The sequence below is a fragment of the Myxine glutinosa genome, chromosome 2 (genome assembly GCF_964187855.1).
Source record: "Myxine glutinosa chromosome 2, kmMyxGlut1.1, whole genome shotgun sequence".
Lineage (NCBI taxonomy): Eukaryota > Metazoa > Chordata > Myxini > Myxiniformes > Myxinidae > Myxine > Myxine glutinosa.
The window spans coordinates 94,840,736-94,861,203 of record NC_136262.1 but is presented as its reverse complement, the minus strand read 5'-3'; the positions used below and the strand labels follow the sequence as shown (position 1 = coordinate 94,861,203).

The 20,468-nt window shown below is 46.0% G+C and overlaps 1 protein-coding gene across 8 annotated transcripts in view; it reads left to right on the top strand.

Moving 5' to 3' along the window:
* TTC38 (tetratricopeptide repeat domain 38) overlaps nucleotides 1–20,267 on the top strand; it is a 117,274-nt gene extending 97,007 nt beyond the window's left edge. For 3 of the 8 annotated variants that reach the window (XM_068107745.2, XM_068107748.2, XM_068107747.2), the window contains 4 exons: nucleotides 435–603; nucleotides 3,567–3,714; nucleotides 18,170–18,243; nucleotides 19,204–20,267. In XM_068107745.2, the coding sequence (XP_067963846.2) occupies nucleotides 435–603; nucleotides 3,567–3,714; nucleotides 18,170–18,243; nucleotides 19,204–19,276 (464 nt within the window). In that variant the 3' untranslated portion in view covers nucleotides 19,277–20,267. Of the gene's footprint in view, nucleotides 1–434; nucleotides 604–2,379; nucleotides 2,510–3,566; nucleotides 3,715–15,713; nucleotides 16,883–18,169; nucleotides 18,244–19,203 lie in introns of those variants that run through there. The other 5 variants (XR_013622321.1, XR_010983366.2, XM_068107746.2 and 2 more) reach the window with 5 other exon arrangements.
* The last annotated feature ends 201 nt before the right edge of the window (nucleotides 20,268–20,468 follow it).

Genomic DNA, 20,468 nt, shown 5'->3' with positions numbered 1-20,468 from the left:
GCGGGGGTTGGCCTTTTTCGGGAACCGTGGTTGTTGTTTTTCGGTCCCCTTTTTGAAGCAATGTTTTACGGCCGGATGCCCTTCCTGACGCCAACCCTTTTTGCCGCCTTTAACGACAAACAGGGAATAACGACAAACAGGGAAAACAGGGACTACAAAATGTAAATGCTTCATGATATTTGTTATATTATATCATCTTTATCTATCAATATTGTTGAAATGAAGATCAAATAGCTGTATGTTGAAATATGTTGAAAAAGTCAAAACTTTACATGGGGTGTACTTACTTTTTCACGTGACTGTATGTAATAAACAGATGATCCGTGAAGGATAGGGAGATTGTGAATGTTAGTAAATCAAGGAAGCAGAGGAAGAGGGAATGAGAAAGTGTTATTGACACAAATCATTAAATATCTGCTCACCTTTTTCTTCAGGTGTGGATGTATCAAATCGCTGGCTGCAGTTGGCAAAAGTGTGTTCCAGTCATTATGGAGATCGCGTTCTTGTGTTTAACGACTTACACCTGCTCATGGCAGCTCTCGGCGCTCATGATAAAGGAGCACAGAAACTCATTTCAGGGATGGAGGAGGCTGGACAAAGCAGGTGCAGAATGTAACCAAATGTAATTTGTGTCTTGCATGTTGGCAATGCTAATGTAGACACCACAAAATAGTATACCTGGTGTTGGCCTAATGGTTAGGGCGGTGGGCTTGGGATCCTAAGGTCCTGAGTTCGAATCCCGTTGAATTAATGCCAGGTGGGGTTGACTCAGCCTGTCATCCTTCTGAGGTAGGTGAAAAGAGTAACTGGTTATAGAGAGGCATTGCATCAGCAGCAGACGTGCCCACAGAAATGATGCAACCAGCAGCCGGGTGGATGCACACGATAGTGGTAGTTTAACCACATCACAAAATAGTGGCAGCTTAATAAAAATAGAGGGTCAGACGGGTTCTTAAAGGTTGAGAACATGGTGGAAATGCAGGCCCAACCAAACAGGAAACTCCCAAAGGCCAAATCTCAACGATGATATCTCATGACCTGATACTTGTCATCGGACAAACTTTCCTGGTTGGTTGTGCTTGTGGTTATGAGTATGTAACGATACTTGTCACTTTTCACCCTTCAGCCCAATGGGCTATGGGGTATTGTCGTCACGGGTGTCGTTCGGGCGGGCGTCCGGGCGTCCGTCAACTTTTGGTTTCCGTCAATTTCAAGGAGAACGGCTTGTCCGATTAAATCCATTTTTGCAGTGCTTGTTGGGGTTGATTAGAGGAAGGTTCCTTTCGAAAATGGGCGCGCTGCGATTTTCAATATGGCCGCCATGGCAGCCATCTTGAAATTGGGTTCCGTCAATTTTGAGCAGAACAGCTTGTCCGATTAAAGCCATGTTTGCAGTGTGTGCTGGGGTTGAGTAGGGGAAGGTGCCTTTCGAAAATGGGCGCGCTGCGATTTTCAATATGGCCACCATGGCAGCCATCTTGAAATTGGGTTCCGTCAATTTCGAGCAGAACAGCTTGTCCGATTAAATCAATTTTTGCAGTGTGTGTTGAGGTTGAGTAGAGGAAGGTTCTTGGGCGCGCTGCGATTTTCAATATGGCCGCCATGGCAGCCATCTTGAAATTGGTTTCCGTCAATTTCGAGCAGAATGGCTGGTCCGATTAAATCCATTTTTGCAGTGTGTGTTTGGGTTGAGTAGAGGAAGGTTCATGGGCGCGAAATGGGTTCATGGGCGAAAATTTCATTACTTGCAGTTCCTACTCGGTATACAACTTCGCTTCAAATAACAAATTATCATCAATGCTTCCTTCCATGCATGGGCTGAGGGGTTACGCCCGCTTTGCGGTGCTATTTATTTACTTCCCTTGTCAAGCTGAACCTGGTGTCCAATGAATGCATCACCGCAGAATACAAATATCTTCCAGCCAGACAGACTTGAAAAGAGGCAAGGTTTGCAATATATACATACTAGTGGGGCACCCATGAGAAACCCATGAGCATAGACAATAATAGACATGTATGACATTTGGACATCTTGAGTTGGATGCTGCACATAGAGTTTTACAAAATGGTTACTGGCAACTCATCAGATCCATAAATTATGTAATCGCCACAATTTATTAACTTTACATAATATGTGAATTCATGTCCATGCACCTGGGAAATACAATTTGTAATGTGTAATTCCACTTAATGTAAAATGTGACTTCAATAACTCAAATATTCTCCCCTCCCATCCTCTCCTCTCCCCGGTCATTGTGCAAGCTGCACAGGGACGAGGATCGCACACATGCAGGAGAAGGGAGAGAGGAGTGGGAGAGTGACACTTCTACCTTAACTTGAAAGGATTGACTTGATTTGACTTGACTTGAACTTTTTCAGTCAGCCTCGCGCCCTTGTGGTCAGGTGTTGCAGTTCTTGCCATCTACCCTCTTGGCGATGTATGGGGCCGTCTTGCACAAGATGATCTGCAGTCTGGGAGAGGCCACACATAGTCGGGTGATGCAGCAAGGTCCGAGGAGAACATGTTGTAATGGAATCTGCCAACAGCCATTCCGAGTCGGTTAAAGCGACGCCATTCCTTCCTAGGCAGATCACCACCAGGGGGCTTGGTGGAACAGGGAAGGTGTTGTAGATAGCTACTGGTTTGGTAGGTACACCATTGCTTCAACTGTCACATGTGTTTGCTCAGGCCATCATCTCCTGTGATATAGGTTTGAGCTACTTTAGTAAAGGACTTGCTTCTCTTCAATCTTTGGGCGTATATCCTCTGTTAGATTGTTGTGAAAGGTGTGGTTGGGGGTTCTGAGATGCATTGAGAGTTGCTTGTCTAGTGATGGCTGCTCATCTAATGTGATGGCCATGGATGTCCGCAAGGACCGGGAGGTGATGGATGGGAGTACGGCGAAGGCACCCATTGATTGACTTAAGGAAGAGTTGAGGTGCATATCGATCTTCTTGGTGGGGTGGCTCCTACCCCATGCAGATACACAGTATTCTGCAGGGCCATGCACCAGGGCAGGTGTTGAGGTGCATATGGTAGTAAAATCAGCTCCATAGTTGTGGCCAGCTAGTCTGCAGCTAAGGTTAACTCTTGCAGCTGTTTTTGCTGCTACTTTATCTGGATGTTGCCTGAAAGTCAGTGACTGGTCCATTTGCACGCCAAGGTAGTTATGAGCATGCGTGAAAGGAAGCGGATTGTTATTTAGTTTGACATCTAGCTGCCGTCTGCGTTACTGTTTTGAAGGTAGTAAACAGAGCAAACTGACTTTTGGACGTTGAGGCATAGGTGCCATTGGTGGTAGTAGCGGTCCACATAAGTAATGTTTAAGATGAGAGTGGCCTCAACCTCCTCAAAATACCTGCTCAGATGCAGGATCGCAAGGTTATCAGCGTAGGCAAGTTTGGTACCTGTTGTCTCAGGGACGTCTGACATGATTTATCAATGCCTTATGAAGGGCGTGCCTTAGGCTTCTGAACACAAATGGGCGATCTTGACCCATGGTCATGTGGCAGTATAAACCCTGCACTTGCTCATTGATGATGCCATTCAAATGTGTGTTCAACAGCGCCGAACAGGCTTCATTCTACAACAGCCCTGGTGTGCCGTTGGCACATGCCATGGTGGCTCATTCATGTGGGCAGCACGAGGACGTTGCTGCAATCCTCTCCAAATTATATGCCAGTTTTGGGGTTGTGGGAGGAAGTGGACCACAGGTCGGTAATGTTGGTTTATTCTTCGTTCTATAAATGCTTTGTTTAGGTGGTTATGGGACGACAATGCCTAGCTAGGTTCATTGGAGGGTTTTCCTTAAGATTTTCCTTCCAGTACAACAACAGGCATTTTAAGGCCATTTTACCTGCTAGAGCGGGGGTTAGCCTTGCGGGCCCCTTGACAATCTTCTCCATTTTGCCCTATTTTCTACATCTCCCCTTGTTAACCCCCTTGCCCGCATTTCTTCTTCCACCACCTTTAGCCAAGTCTTTCTCGGTCTTCCCCGTCCTCTACTTCCTTCTACGTTCATTTCCATCACTCTTCTCAACCAGTCACTTTCATCCTCCCTCAACACATGACCAAACCATCTCAACCTGTTTCTCTTCACAGCATCAATCACAGGCTCTATTCCCATCATCTTTCACAATTCATCATTTGTCTTCTCTCTCAACGATACTCCACACATCCACCGAACCATTCGCATTTCCACCCTTTCCAACCTTCTTTGCTGCTCTTCGTTCATTACCCATGAACGAACCGCTCCCATAAATCATAACAATTCTCATGCATGCAGCAAACACCTTTCCCTTCAGCTTCAACGACACTCCCCTCCTCATCAGCACGCCACTCAGTTCCCAAAACTTCTTCCATGCACATCTTACTCTAGCAACCGTTGCCGAGTCTGATCCACCTTCTCCATTCAGCATGTCTCCTAGGTCGCAAAATGTTTGCACACCTTCCAGCTTCACACCGTTTCCAAGATCCAACTCAACATTTCCTCCATCTGCAGCCTCCTCTGTGCACACCTTACACTTGAATGTAGCTGCCACACTGGTTAATGACCCTCTCAGACCACTACATTTTTGATGAACCCACTCAGCGCACATTGTACATTGAATGGAATTCACTCCGACACCCTTCCTGCACACAGCACACGACCACTTCCCAGTTCTTTCCACCTCACAACATGCTTTACCACTTGCCATCACCTTCTTTTTTCCGATATTCACCTTCAGACCTTTTGTCTCCATGCATTCCTTCCACTTGTTCATCTTCTCCTTCAATCCATCCATGCTTTCTGCAATCAACACCAGATCATCTGCATACAACAACTCCCACGGTAAACCCTCCTTTACGTTCCGACCCAGCACCTCCATCACAGCTACAAATAGTAGTGGACTTAGTACTGACCCCTGATGCACTCCCACCTTCATCTCAAACTCACCACTATTCCCTGTGCGTGCTCTTTCGTACATTGCCATCACGACTCTGATCAACCATTCCTCCACTCCTAACTTCCTCAATGCCCATGTCACTACTTCGTGTGGAATCCTATCGAATGCTTTCTTCAGATCAACAAACCCAAGAAACAACCTCTTCCTCTTCTCCATGACATTGTACTTCTTGTGGAAGTGTAAATTTATCGAGTAATTTTTATGAGCTACAACCTGTAAAAATCATGTTTGGGACCTGCACACCTCACGACAGAATTTTGTGTAGATTAATTATCGCTGGCACTCTGACCAAATTTGTTTGCTCGAGAAAAGTAAATTCTTAGTAGAGGCAATGGTAGACCACATATTATTTTTAAAAAAATAACCACCTTTAGAGGCCATTTTTCCCCGCAAAGCGGGGGTTGGCCTTTTTCGGGAACCGTGGTTGTTGTTGTTTTTCGGTCCCCTTTTTGAAGCAATGTTTTACGGCCGGATGCCCTTCCTGACGCCAACCCTTTTTTGCCGCCTTTAACGACAAACAGGGAATTACCAGTGAGCTGGTACTCAATTAGCCGACCTCGGAAGGATGACAGGCTGAGTCAACTCCCCTGGCGTTAATTCAGCGATCGACCGGGATTCGAACCCAGGATCCTTGGTATCCTAAGCCGGCACCCTAGCGGCTAGTCCAACACCAGGGCACCAGGGTAGACCACATATTGTCATGGTAAAATCATTTTATGACTGAGGATAATATAACTACAGATAGGGTGTTTTTTGAAATATAGTGTTGGATCGGGTCTTCCCAAATGATAAATAATTCTGTCCAATGTAATGATTCAGGATATCTCGTTACGTTATGTCTTTAAAATATACTCAAATATATTTTATGAAATGTTTTTATTGAGTTCTATAAGTAAGTTGTAGGAGGATATTGTTTTCAAGGTAAATAATACAATTGACAGCTGGTGCCACGTTGTCTAACCAGGTTATCTGAAGTAATTAGCATTCATTTAACGAGTTTACAATTCCCATTGTGTTTGGTAAAACTGATTACAAAAAATGCTTGCTTGCCAAGGCGCTTGGTAAACAAGTGTTCGTTATGACAAATCGTCTCAGTACGAGGTCTGAAACTACCATTGTTTTAATAAATTAGATGTAAATATTTGTAAGGTGTGTCCCCTCCCACGTTTGCCTACGTGACTTCTGGGGGATGGTAATTCACGTATCCATCTGCAATTTGATGTTACAACTAGGTTTTGAGAAAATTGTGTATGGACCTATAAAATTGAATGCAGTATTGAGTTTTAAAACAAAACTAAATCTTTTGTTATATATATATATATATATATGTATGTTTATATACAGACTTGGCATTTAATATGGAATATTTTTTTTATGGGGGTGAACTTACTTTTCAAGATGACTTAGAATCAAAAGTTAATTGGAATTATGTTGAAATTATTCTAGATTTTGTTAATGTGACCTTTAAAAGAAACAAAAACCACATCTGACATTTCGAAGCAAATAAATTGATCCTTGAAAGTGATGTAAACTGATATCGAACTCAATTCATGGACAGTACTGTGTTAAACTTCTGTACGTTTTCCAGAAGTATCTCTTTATTTTGCACATTAGCCAAAAAATTTTTCAACAAAAACAAAAGCTAAATTATGACTGGGATTACGGACAGTAAAATTACAGTTTAGTACTTCGTGTAATCCCCACGAGCATTCAGGAGAGCACGTACATGTCGAGGCATGCTGTTCACGAGATTTGCCAAGGTTTGGACAGGAATCGCTTGCCATGCAGTGACAATAGTCTGCTGCAATTCATGCACAGAGGTAGGCTGCTGGTCCAAGTTGTCGATTTGACGCGTTAATTCTGCCCACACGTCTCTATAGGATTCATATCCGGGGACATGGCAGGCCACTCCATATGCTCTACACCACGGTCAGCAAGAAAGTGTTGGATCATGCGAGCATGATGAGGCCGTGCATTGTCATCTTGGAAGGCAAAGTTTCCTCGAAAGGCTGCACGAGCAAATGGAAGCAATGTTTCTTCCAGAATGACCCTGTACTTGAACTGGTTCAGGTTTACATTCAGAACAACCAGGTCAGTTTTGCCCCCTGCATGAAAAGCAGCCCAAACGGTCACCCCACCACTTCCAGCTTGGAGTCTTGGCACTATACAATCTTCGTTGTGGGCTTCATGCACTTGTCTGCGCACTCGGACGCGGCCATCTTGACGATAGACCAGAAATCTAGACTCGTCACTGAAGGTCACGTGATTAAAGTGTCCTGGCTGCCATTGACAGTGCTCTCTGGCCCACTGCAATCGGCGCTGGCTGTGTTGTCTGGTCAGGCGTGGCTTTCTCAGGGGACGCCTGGCACGATAGCCTGCTTGAACCAGTCGTTGGTTGACTAGCCTTCTGGATACAGTCACATTTGTCAGTTGCTGCCACTCAGCCCTAAGCTGATTAGCTGACTTGGTACGGCCATTGCAGACTAACCGGTGCAGCTGGCGATCATCTCTCCTTGTGGTTCTGCGTGGATGTCCTGGCCTCGGTATTGGAGTAGGGACACCCCTCTGAGCATTTTGTTTCAGGATCTTTGACACCTGACCTTGAGTGATGCCATACTGCCGAGCAATAGCACGCTGTTTCATGCCGGAATTTCATAAAGCCACCACTCCATGACAAACAGCATTGTCAAGTTGACGGACCATCTCCAGAGGAAGCGGCAATAACTTTTGTAGACGTGCAGCAGTTGTTTTCCACTAATACAGAACGCAACAACCCTTATATACCCGATTGTGAAGCCAATCGTCAAATGTACCTGTCCTTACATTTTGTCACGCCACCTGTGATATAATCCTGTTATTGACTTCTTGCTGCGAAAGACAATCAGTGACATGGTTCTTTCAACAAAGACATCACCAGATTGATATTGTTACGGACACGGCTAAAGATGTTGCTTGACCGAGCGGAATGGCCGCCGTGTTCGTACAGTTAACCCGATTACCCCGAACGTTGGCCAAATCGCGTCACAGATATTCAATTGGGGAAAACTCTAAAGCGATCGAATGGAAAGAGGAAGAAGAGTACGAAGACGTACAGAAGAGGAACAGGATTTATTATTTATACCACACAAACGAAAAGGAGCAGTCAAGGTTATTTACAGCAGGTGACACAGTGCAAAGATTAGCTTATCTAACTGGCTTATTTAGGCCCAGACAGACCACGGACAAACGGACAAGGCTGACTCACACAGGGATTGATGGCAGGTAGACCGATGGCACAAGGTGCACCTTGGCTCGGGGACAGGATACAGCTCAGTCTTTGGGAGGTCTTTCTTAATGGCAGAGGCCTCTCGGCGCTCGGAGGGTGCGTCCTTTCTCCTTCAGCTCTGCGCGCATCTCACGTCACCACTCCCTCTCTTGCGCATGCTCAACGGGGAGTGACACGCCCTCGGCTGGTTGGTTCCGCCCCAACTGGGGTGCCGGTCCGCCGCTTCCATTGGGTGCGGGGATTACCGGGCTCCGCCCTTGACGAGGGGCCGACAGGGAGCCCCTGTTTGTTAACCCCGTCGAGCACATGGCCAACCAAACCAAGCCAACCAAGCCGGAGTGAGGACGCGCACTCCCCGCGCTCGTGGTTGTTGTTGTTGTTGTTGTTGCTGTTGTTGTTGTTGTTACTGAGAACTGTGAGGAAGAGCTGCGGGGAGGTATTGGGAGGTCCTAAACTTCCTAACGGTGCCATACAATCACATTCTGGTGCAACGAAGGGTCAGAATAAATGGAAACGAATCCTTAACTGACATAGACTAAGAATAACTAGCAAGATGTCCTATAGTTGTCTACGTGAGATGCGGTGGACCTGGATGCGACATTCAATGGGGGGAAATAGGGGGAGGTCGGGTCTACAGAGTGTTGGTTACAGAAAGTGGGACTAGGGATTGAGGGATTGGGGAGAGTTGGGGAGTATTGAGGAAATAGGGGAATATTTACAAGCGGATATGGATGGATGTAAATCCCATATCCGCAACACTGCACCCTTCTCTACCTCGGGGCGTCCCGACCCGATAAATTTTTACCTACTTCAGTGTGGCACTCAGATGTAGTTCCCTCTACTATTAACTCAACCCTGAGTGCGACAGTTTTACAGATATTCACAAATGAGTAAATATGTCCCCCTGCGACGTTGCACCCTTCTCCTAACAGAAACACACCCACAGGATAACCGAATCGCGGAATGGTCTTCAAACTATACATTGACGGTGGGGAGCATTATTTACTTTATTTACAAAACTAACCCAGGACCTGCGATTGTTCTTTCTGGGGGGAGACAGTCTGCTCTGCATCGACGCACCATGAAAACACCCAAAACGCACCAATACATTCTCAAGCACCAATCAGTGCAGTCACCACTGTTCATCAATAAAATAAAACCAACAAACCCAAACCCTGCAGGTGTCTCTTGCTCTTCGGCTCCCTCTGCTGGCTATTATTATTGTCTTCCAGTTGTTGTCTTTCTTTCATTTTCTTACTGGCGGCCTATTTGCAATAAAGCTTGCCCAAACGTGTCCATTTTATTTATTTTATTTATGGCCCACAGGGCCGACTACGTGTGGTTCACCTGTGGGGCATCGGTGCCCTGTGGCCAAGGTCCGCCAGCAAGATTTCGGTCCCTCATGGCCGGTTCCAGCAGAGGGGCCATGCCCCAACCCATGGGGTCCATAAGTGGTGCTCGGCCACAGACATGTGGTCCATAATGTGGTGCATCGATGCAGACAGCTGGTTCTGAGAGTTCCGGGCGCACAATGGCCGACTCACGCACGCTCCCCTCGGCGCCCAATGGCGCACAGGTCATGTGGGAGACAAAAGGGGGACAAGAGAAATGAGCGAGGGGTAAGGTCACAAGGGTACATGTCAATAAGGCAATGCAAGGCGAAATGCGTACGGAGAGCGAAATTAGAAAGCTCGTCCCTACCGTACGTCACCCCCCTGTCACCTACACTACCCTTGCCCTTACCCCATATGTACAAAATTTACACCTTTACAAATTCGTCGCTAATGTCTCGTCTCCCCATATTTCTCCAATACCAAATTCGTCACCACAATCCCTCTAACCAAAATTTGCCATCACCCAATTCATCATCAATCCTCATAAGGAGGAAGAGATGGAACAACAAAGCACAATGTCACACCCACGTCATGATGCGTCTCACAATCCAAACATTTGCACAGTAAAAAATAATCAAAACATGGCATGGTGTGGAGTACCTGTCACCTCAGGTGAGTGGATGCAGATGGTGCGAGGAGATCCTTCTTCCTAACTATCCTCTAAATGACCTCTACACACTTTACACTACCCGGGGTCTTTCCCTGCCAATCCATTGGCCACCTACACTATGGGTTCTAAAAACCAATTCCCATTGACCAAACTGTGGTGCTTCTCAATTTGGGGTCTCACTCCCCCGATTCATCTCCCGGTGCCCTCGCACAATTTCTGGGCTATGACGTGTAGCTCTCCCAGCAGGTCTACCCACCTGCACACCTCCACCACTGTAGTTGCCACCCGAGCTTACCTGCTCCTCACCCTAACCTATCTAACTGGGGAAGGCCCCTCCTGGCTCTGTCACCCCTTGGTGCCCTCCGGCACTGGGCTACCCGGGTCCGTCCTCCGGATCCTCGGGCCCCATCCACAACAACTACCGGCTCCCAGAGCCCACCTGCGGCCTCACCTGGCCGACATCCTCACAGTGGTGGAGTGCTCAAACCAACTACACACACTAACAGGCTACACGCCCAGCCATTTCCACAACACTAATGCACCCATCCAAATACCATTCTTCCACTCGCACCACAGATGCCAATATCCAACCACAATTTACCTATACCCTCTTACCTAACACTTACACTACCCGCCCCGGGTATCCGTGATGGGGGTCCACTCTTCCCCCATTCACACCTCCGCACCATCCACTCCACTCCACAGTTCCCATCCTACTCACTCCACGACCATCCATTCCAATACTCCAGATATTCCACATGGTGTATTCCACACAACCATTCTCCATTCACCTGTAGTTGCACACCTGTGCAATCATACCTGGTGCCACCTGCACCCTCCTTCTCCCTGGACCATTTGGTCAGCACAACTCATCACTAACACTCCTACTCATACACTGCTCCACACACCTGTCCAGTTGCACACCTGTGCAATCACACCTGTTTAATCGCACCTGTTCAATCTCACCTGTTCAATCCTCAAACACACGGCATCATCTGAACTACCTGTTGCCCTGCTAACTTAGTGCTCCCCGTCTTCCCTTTAAACTAAGCACATACCACGTCATTATCATCCACTCTAATCTACCTGCGTCCCCACTACAGGTGTCATTGTCACTAACTAATCTTACCGTTACCTAATGTCATCTTCTAGGGCCCTACACACAATATCCTAACCCAACCGGGCTAGTTTTCACTGCCATCAACCCCATAAGCTAGTGCTCCTTTGCCCCCCCCCCCCCCCCTCTGTGAGGGATGGTGGATTGGCCATCCCACCACATCGGGGAGGTCCCACTATCAATTTTGCTCACCAAATTTCAACCAATCAAAAATTTTGCCAATCATCTGCCAATCACTGTACCATCATCAAATTTTGCTTTTTTCTAATTTCGGGCCCAAAACACTATCCTCATCACCCGTCTACTTATTATATCCTCTCGGTGCGCCAATTCCCTTCTAAAGCTCGGCTTCGTACAGCCGCGCAATGAATGCGGGTTGTTTTGTGCCAGCGGCTGGATACGTCCCGCATTCGGGGCCGGGACGGGGGCTTACCCGGGCCGAGATCCCACGCACCATCTCGGCACCGAGCCGTCCAATGGCCCGATCTCGACCTGCCGGAATGTCTCAACAAAAGGTGGTCGCCATGACGACCCTTCCGATCGGGCTGCCCGTTCCGCCTAGTGGAGCACGGACGTGGCCGTTCCAAGCGAGGCCCAGTGTGGATCGCGTACGGCGGTCCTTTCGAACCCGCCGTGGCTCGGATCCCCGCTGGTTCTCGCGGCACGCGAAGCTGCCCGGCGCGCACCGAGGGCCCGATTCGGCTAAAAGTCGCTCTAACCGCTAACCCGGTTACCGTCGATGCGTCACCTGCATGCTTACACGCATACGCTACCCCTTTCTTGCTCATACATCCAGCCGTCTCCCTGCTCTTGGTCGTACCTTTCCTTACACACCTCGGTACACTCATTCCGCTCACAGACTTGGTCACACACCTGACCACCGAACACCTTGGCACACATTCGTCGCTCGCACACCTCACCAACACACCTCTTCGCGCCCCCTCCTCGGTCACCTCCTCTGTGACAATCACAGGTGTGCTCTCACTCGCACACCCAACCACATGCCTCACGACCAACTCAAGTGTGCATTCCCACACACGCTCTACCATTCCAGGTGTGCATCCTTCCATTCCAGGTGTACATCCTCGCTCACCTGTCACAACCAACTCACGCTCCGTGTCACTCTCACTACTCTCACCTCCACTCTCGGTCGCGCACTCACCTTACTCTCGACAGCACACTCTTTCCTCATGCACCTGTCCGTTACACACCTTTCTCACGCACACTCTTGCGCACACTCTCCCGTTACACCCTCTGTAACACTCACCACAGGCGTGCATTCCCCCTTACTCTTGACAGCGCACTCTTTCCCCATGCACCTGTCCGTTACACACCTTTCTCGCGCATCCTCTTGCGCACACTCTTTCGTTACTTCCTCCGTAACACTTACCACACCGCGCTTCCATGTACCCCCTCGCACACGCGCTACAACCGACTCACTCTCGACAGCACACTCACTGGTCGGCGCGCCCTTTTTCCTCACACACCCCATGGTCGGACATTCTCGCACACCTCTTTTTTCGCACACCTGACCTGTCACACACTTCACCAACGGCCTCTCACGAACACCCGGATCCATAGCAACCCCCAAGCCGACTGAAGCTTTCCTCACATCATATACATTGCCGAATATTTCGCCACTCACCTTGGCACCTCGTCTCCGCACCTCCTCTGCCACCTGCAAACTCTTTATTTGGTTAGTGAGCAGCACATCATGAGTTGAGCACCGACCTTGTACCAATTCCATTACCTCCTCCCGTATTTCTCTCAGTTTCTGTCCGTCTCTTCTTAATTTCACTCACCTCTTCTTCCACTTCCTCTAATTTTTGCTTCACCTCTTTTATTTCCCGGTGCGTCTCCTCAAGTTCGTCCTCTAAGGCTACCGTGACCGTCTCTATGTGCATCCTCACCTGCCGGTCCTTTGTCTCCATTACTTCTGTCACCTCATCCAACCTCATTGTCAGTCCCTCACGTACCATCTGACATTTCCTCTGTGTCGCTATTAAGTCATTTTTAATTTCTTTTTGTGTCGCCTTTAACCCTCCTAGTACCGCAGTGTTCTTTTGAACCTGCTCCACTAACTCCGTCTGTCCCTTGTCAGCTGTTCCACCTCCTCCGTCAGATCTTCTATTCCCCCTTGTAACTTTGCCGTCCCATTTCTCACCTCTTTCTCCATACGCTTCTCACCTCGCTTTACCTCCTCGCGTAGCCCCGAGACCTCCTCACCTACACCTCGTTGTATCCCCTCCTTCATCTCCTCCATCTGGTTCCCCATCTGTTCGATTTCCCGGGCGGATTGCTCCCCTATTTCCCGTAATTTGTCTTCCATCCTATTTTCTAACCCCATTAACCCATTTTTCACCCCCTCTAACTGATTCTCCTGGGCAGCCATTCTATTTTCCACCCCCGTTAACCCATTCTTTACCTCTTTTATCCCATTGTCTAACCCCTCAATTTTAGCTTCTAGCCGTTCCCCCATTTCTCCCATTTTGCCCCCCATTTCTCCCATTTTGCCCCCCATTTCGCCCCCCATTACCCTCAATTGCTCACTCTGAGCCCTTATTTGCTCACTCTGAGCATTCATTTGCTCACTCTGAGCCTTCATTTGCTCACTCTGAGCATCCATAAGGGCCTTCATTTGGATCATAAAAAGGCCCCAATCCATCAGCGGTGCTGTTACGGTCACGGGCGTGGCTAAATTTGGCGCCACAATAACCATGTGCGCGAGGCCGCCATTTTGTGCACCTGAAGCCTCGTGCGTGAGGACGCCATTTTGTGCGTCTGATACCCCCTCAACCCCCTCCTCATTGCTCTCCTCCATTTCTCCCCTCTGATCCTGGGTTACCCCTAACCCGTCTATCTCCCCCACCGACATCCGATCGCCTTGATTGTCCATGGCGCGATTTCAAAATTCGGGTTTTTATTTTAAAACAAAACAAATTTCACAGGTAATAATTTCGAGCGCGTGAAGCGCGCTTCGGGTCCAATCTCACTTCCTGACACTAAATTGTTACGGACACGGCTAAAGATGTTGCTTGACCGAGCGGAATGGCCGCCGTGTTCGTACAGTTAACCCGATTACCCCGAACGTTGGCCAAATCGCGTCACAGATATTCAATTGGGGAAAACTCTAAAGCGATCGAATGGAAAGAGGAAGAAGAGGACGAAGACGTACAGAAGAGGAACAGGATTTAGTATTTATACCACACAAACGAAAAGGAGCAGTCAAGGTTATTTCCAGCAGGTGACACAGTGCAAAGATTAGCTTATCTAACTGGCTTATTTAGGCCCAGACAGACCACGGACAAACGGACAAGGCTGACTCACACAGGGATTGATGGCAGGTAGACCGATGGCACAAGGTGCACCTTGGCTCGGGGACAGGATACAGCTCAGTCTTTGGGAGGTCTTTCTTAATGGCAGAGGCCTCTCGGCGCTCGGAGGGTGCGTCCTTTCTCCTTCAGCTCTGCGCGCATCTCACGTCACCACTCCCTCTCTTGCGCATGCTCAACGGGGAGTGACACGCCCTCGGCTGGTTGGTTCCGCCCCAACTGGGGGGCCGGTCCGCCGCTTCCATTGGGTGCGGGGGTTACCGGGCTCCGCCCTTGACGAGGGGCCGACAGGGAGCCCCTGTTTGTTAACCCCGTCGAGCACATGGCCAACCAAACCAAGCCAACCAAGCCGGAGTGAGGACGCGCACTCCCCGAGCTCGTGGTTGTTGTTGTTGTTGTTGTTGTTGTTGTTGCTGTTGTTGTTGTTGTTGTTACTGAGAACTGTGAGGAAGAGCTGCGGGGAGGTATTGGGAGGTCCTAAACTTCCTAACGGTGCCATACAATCACATTCTGGTGCAACGAAGGGTCAGAATAAATGGAAACGAATCCTTAACTGACATAGACTAAGAATAACTAGCAAGATGTCCTATAGTTGTCTACGTGAGATGCGGTGGACCTGGATGCGACATTCAATGGGGGGAAATAGGGGGAGGTCGGGTCTACAGAGTGTTGGTTACAGAAAGTGGGACTAGGGATTGAGGGATTGGGGAGAGTTGGGGAGTATTGAGGAAATAGGGGAATATTTACAAGCGGATATGGATGGATGTAAATCCCATATCCGCAACAATATACTGAGTTCAGAAAGGAAACCCAAGTCAAGAAAAAAAAAATATTCCATATTAAATGCCAAGTCTGTATATATACAGGGGGCTGCAAAAGTAGGTATACAGTAAGGATTATACCAGTATTACCAGTATTACCAGTATTATAATAGTGGTGCTAGGATTCATTTAATAGTAGAAATCATTTAATTCATTAAAATCATTATTACCATTTTTTATATTTTTATTTTCGTAATTTTTTCTATAATACATCTATTTTTTTTCAGGTAAAGTGGAAATTTAACGATGGCTGGTAATTCAACGGACAAGGAGCGCAAATGGATTTTGAAACAGTACTGGAAGACAGAGAATAGTGAACGTGTGCGAGAGCAGTGGCGAGAAACATTTGCATCGCCTCCACCAACGAGGCTCACGATTTACCGGATACGTGACAAATTTGAGAGGACGGGGTCTATCCACAACTCGCCGAAGAGTGGTTGACCAGTCGAGTCACCGTGACAACGCCAGAGAATGCAATGCAAGTCGCCCTGGCATTTACCCAGAGCCCTCAGAAATCGAAAAACAGGGCATCATCTGAATTGGGTATTGAACGCAGATCGTTGGGTCGTTTGATGCACCGTGCAGGACTGAAAATGTACGTGCCACGATTGATACATGGTTTATTAGAGGATGACTCGGATTGGCGTTTACAATTTTGCGAAGCCATCCTGAACGAGGAACGAGAGGGTGACAGCATTCTGCGCAAAATCGTGTGGTCCGATGAAGCAAACTTTAAGCTATCGGGTGCCGTTAATCGGCACAATTGTGTGTACTACGCAACTGAAAACCCTAAAGTCACGATTGGGCAACAGCTCAATCAACCTGGGGTGACAGTGTGGGCTGGCCTGTCCTGCAAAGGTGTCGTTGGACCTATCATTCTGCACAGGACTGTCGATCAACACGTGTATCTGAACATGCTGACGGATACAATCATACCACAGGTACGCGAACAACAGCATCAGGACGACTTCTACTTTCAGCAGGATGGGGCGCCACCGCACTTCGCACTCACTGTGCGTGCGCTACTTGACAAAGAATTTCCCAACAGGTGGATTGGACATCGGGGAGCCGTTGACTGGCCACCACGTTCGCCGGATCTCACCCCTATGGACTTCTTTTTCTGGGGATGTGTAAAAGACAGGGTTTTCGCACGCAAGCCACGTTCTGTTGATGCCATGATTCAGTTCATACGGGAGGCTTGCCAGGAAATTGATGCTGATAAAGACCTTTGTGCCAGAGTGTGCATGGGTGTCCACACTCGACTAGTGGAGTGTGTGAATGCCGGGGGCAAACAGTTTGAACATTTGAGGGATTAATATGTTTATTATTGATATGTTTATTATTGATATGTTATTATTGATATGCTTGTATAATCAATAAAATACGTTTTGTGCGCACGTTTTGTTTTTCATTACTGTGTACCTACTTTTGCAGCCCCCTGTATATATATATATAAGTTTACTTTTCTTACACTGCAAAATATATATATAAGTTTACTTTTCTTACACTGCAAAATATATATATAAGTTTACTTTTCTTACACTGCAAAATATATATAGGTTTTGTCATGTAATGTTATATGATATTCGACTTAATAATGTTAAACTGAGTTTTGCGGTTGACAAAGATGAATTAGATATGCTTGTTTCTAAGATAATATTTAAAGTTTAATTAGTAAATATATATAAAGTTTTTTTGTAGTTACCTTCACATGAAGTGAATGACTTTACTTGCCCTTGAAAATCTCCAAGCAGAATTGGGAGAATCTTGGCGCCGTGGATGCATTCCTCAATCTCTCCTCACTCAGCGGGATATCCCTCTCACTCGAACATTTCACTCGACCAATCACATTGTATCCCTCGATCCTTGCTCCCTCCCACTCCAATATTTCATTCGACCAATCCCCATTGCCCTCATCCATCCCACATACACTTTGCCTAACCAATCCTACTGCTCTCCTCCCCTCTCTTCGCTCCTCCCTCTCCACTTTCTCCTCCCACTTTCAACTTGTATAAAGGCCAGGCCTGATGTCCAAATAGTAGGATTTTCACTGGGTTTGTAAAATGTAAATGTTGTACTTAGGATTTTACTTGGTTTGTCTACACTGTATGTTGACTGTATACTGTGCATGCTACTGTTATTTGGTGTATCCTTATGATGTTTCCTTTGATGTACATCTCTACTGTACCAGGATTTTCACTTGGGACTTTTTGTGAATCTTGCAATGTGCTTTCGTGAATTGTTGTATGCTCTTCTTGGTTTGATAAAGGTTATTGTTCCTTGCTGTGTATTCCCTTGTAAACAAAAGTGTTGTCCTCCTCGGGAATTAAAATTTGTGATTCTTCTTCTGACAAAAGTTTATGGACATTGATTCATCTATTAAATAGTCTAAAAAAAAAAATCTTCCTCATTCTCCTGCAACTGCCTCACAATAAAAAGCGCGTCTGTCGTTCCTCTTCCTGGCATAAATCCAAACTGCATTTCATCGATCCTCACTTTCTTCCTTATCCTCCTCTCTTGGATTTAATATTTACAAAATTGGATTTAATACAAGATTTTCCTAACAGTATACAACAGAAATGTTGAAAGTTAACTTGGGTAAGGGTTTAAAGGGAAACATAGATTTAATCATTTACATCTTGATTGATGTTGCTTTTTGTGCTGCCTCTGCTATCTCAAACAGCGTGATGTCTTCAACTTGATTTTCATCAAAAGTTTGCTGAAATCAGAAAAACTGAAAGATTCATCTCTTGCGAGGTATGCAACACACTGTTATGTTTTTGTTTTGCCAAAAGTAATATCAATAAAATCCTAGCGATTCAAACAATGCTGTTAGACTGCCATCTGCTGTTAACCGTGTTTGGTAACGTTAATGTGAAAGTGTGGTGAATCGAAGCAATAAATAAACCCGATGTAATAAAGCAATAATACAATGAAATCTGATTGTATCACCTGAGAATGGCCTATCCTATTTTCATAAAGACAATGTCACACTAGGTCAAATTTGTTTCCTCCCAAGACGACTGAAAAAAAAAAAACTTACCAAATGAATGTTATTCTTTTCTGGAGAATAACACAACAGTAAATCAACGTTGACAAACAAAGAAAAGGCTTCATTTTAAAGTCTTCCACTAAGTTTTCTTTATTTTATATGAAAACCAGATGGGAAGGGACGAGCCCAAAAACCAAGGGGGTCCCCCAGGGTGAGAAAGCAAAGAAAGAAGATGGGGAAATGTAATTATTAAATGAGATCTAGACAATTCATTTGTGACTAGCATTGTTGCAAGTTGATATAAGTAGGGAACACATTGTTGTTCCAAAGAGAGGCAAGTGAGGGGAAACGAAGAGGCATGGCGATTGTTACGGAGGGAAATGCAGAAAGGGTGACGAGTAGAAGCTACTCCGGTGTTATGAACAGAGTGAATAGGAAGAGTGATGGAGAGCTTCGACAGATCACTAACTGTGGTGGTAGTGGTAGAAGAGGCACAGGAAAGAGGCTGCTCAACGGTAGGCCAAAGGTTGGCGATGGCCAGATAGAGTAGGATCGCACGTTAATCAGTCCGACAGCCTTGACTGTCAAATAATCCACATAGACTGGCACCATATATTTAAAGTGATTGCCTTGTTGCCATTGCTTGAGGTGAAGTTCTCAGGTTTATTGAATTTCTTGTTTTTGATGAATACATTAATTTTGTTGTTGTTGTTTTTGTTTTTCAGGCGTTTGATAAATGTACGCCTCGCCCTCAGGCCTACTTCCAAACTCAACCAGCGCCTATTTGCTGCACTGTAATGAAGCAGGAGGCAATACAACACATTTGTAATTAATCTCGGTGGTTGTTCAAGTGCTGCACCAATATAATTCCTTACAGCTTAAACATTTGGTTTGGACAGCTTGGGCAGACTAATAAATCATTCACATTCACAAAAAATGGACCCAGATTCTTAAAGTCGATTTCTATTCGTGCGGACTCTGAATCGTAGAAAAGGAACTTAAATCCTCTTGAACAATTAAGTGAACTTAAAAGTTACCCATTATAAGCACAAATGCTTTCAAACATCCCTGGGGTTTCCATATTATTTCTGTTGCCTTTGCAAATGAGCCCGATTCAAGATGGTGATGTGTACCTACATACAGTGTAGAAACTGTCCAAATGAAGCTAGGCAACACACAGGTAGATATTTACATATTGATACAAAGTTTTCATGGAGGTCGAAATTAAGCAAGAAAATACCTCATTATAAAATTCTTATGAAACATAATGAAAAAAATCAATGGAAATGGTGAAAAAAAGAGACTTTTTGGTCTATTTCCTGAAATATCTCAAAACCAATGGTACCAAACCTAACAAAATACACGTTGCCCGATGCAGAATTTTATAATGACCAACATTTATTGGACTACATATACCTAGGACCAAACCATTCTGGAGTAGAGCTCAGTTTCTGCGAAAAACCATATTGAGTGAAAAATGGCGGCCATTTTTAAAGATGGCCACCAAAATGGTATTTACCTGCGAATGTGGAATATCAATCATATTATTCCACTCAGTTTAGACATCCAGCTAACTGAAAATCATGGTGGCATTTTGCCCTTCCATGTGGTAGTCAAATCTTGGCTGGTTCATGAACTAAAGGTGAAAGTGATTGTCATGACACTCATCATATAGATTTTTTTTTTTAAATTGCATTTCAACATAAATACATGCGATTCTAATATTACTATCTATGCTGTGATTCGAATATGAAATTTTGCCTCACATAAAACATTTCTTGAAAAATTGCTTTTGCAGTTCACTGAATGAATATCTTGTTTGGCTCATTGATAGTTTCTTTCTCTTTCAGTTGTCTGTTGCGAATGGAATCACATCTTAACATTAGGTGTTGTATGTGTACTCTGCACCTTGGGGTACAGTCTTTCAGATGGAGCATTAATCAGTTATTTTCTCTGCTACCAGTGACTTTGTGGTTGTGAAAGATATTGC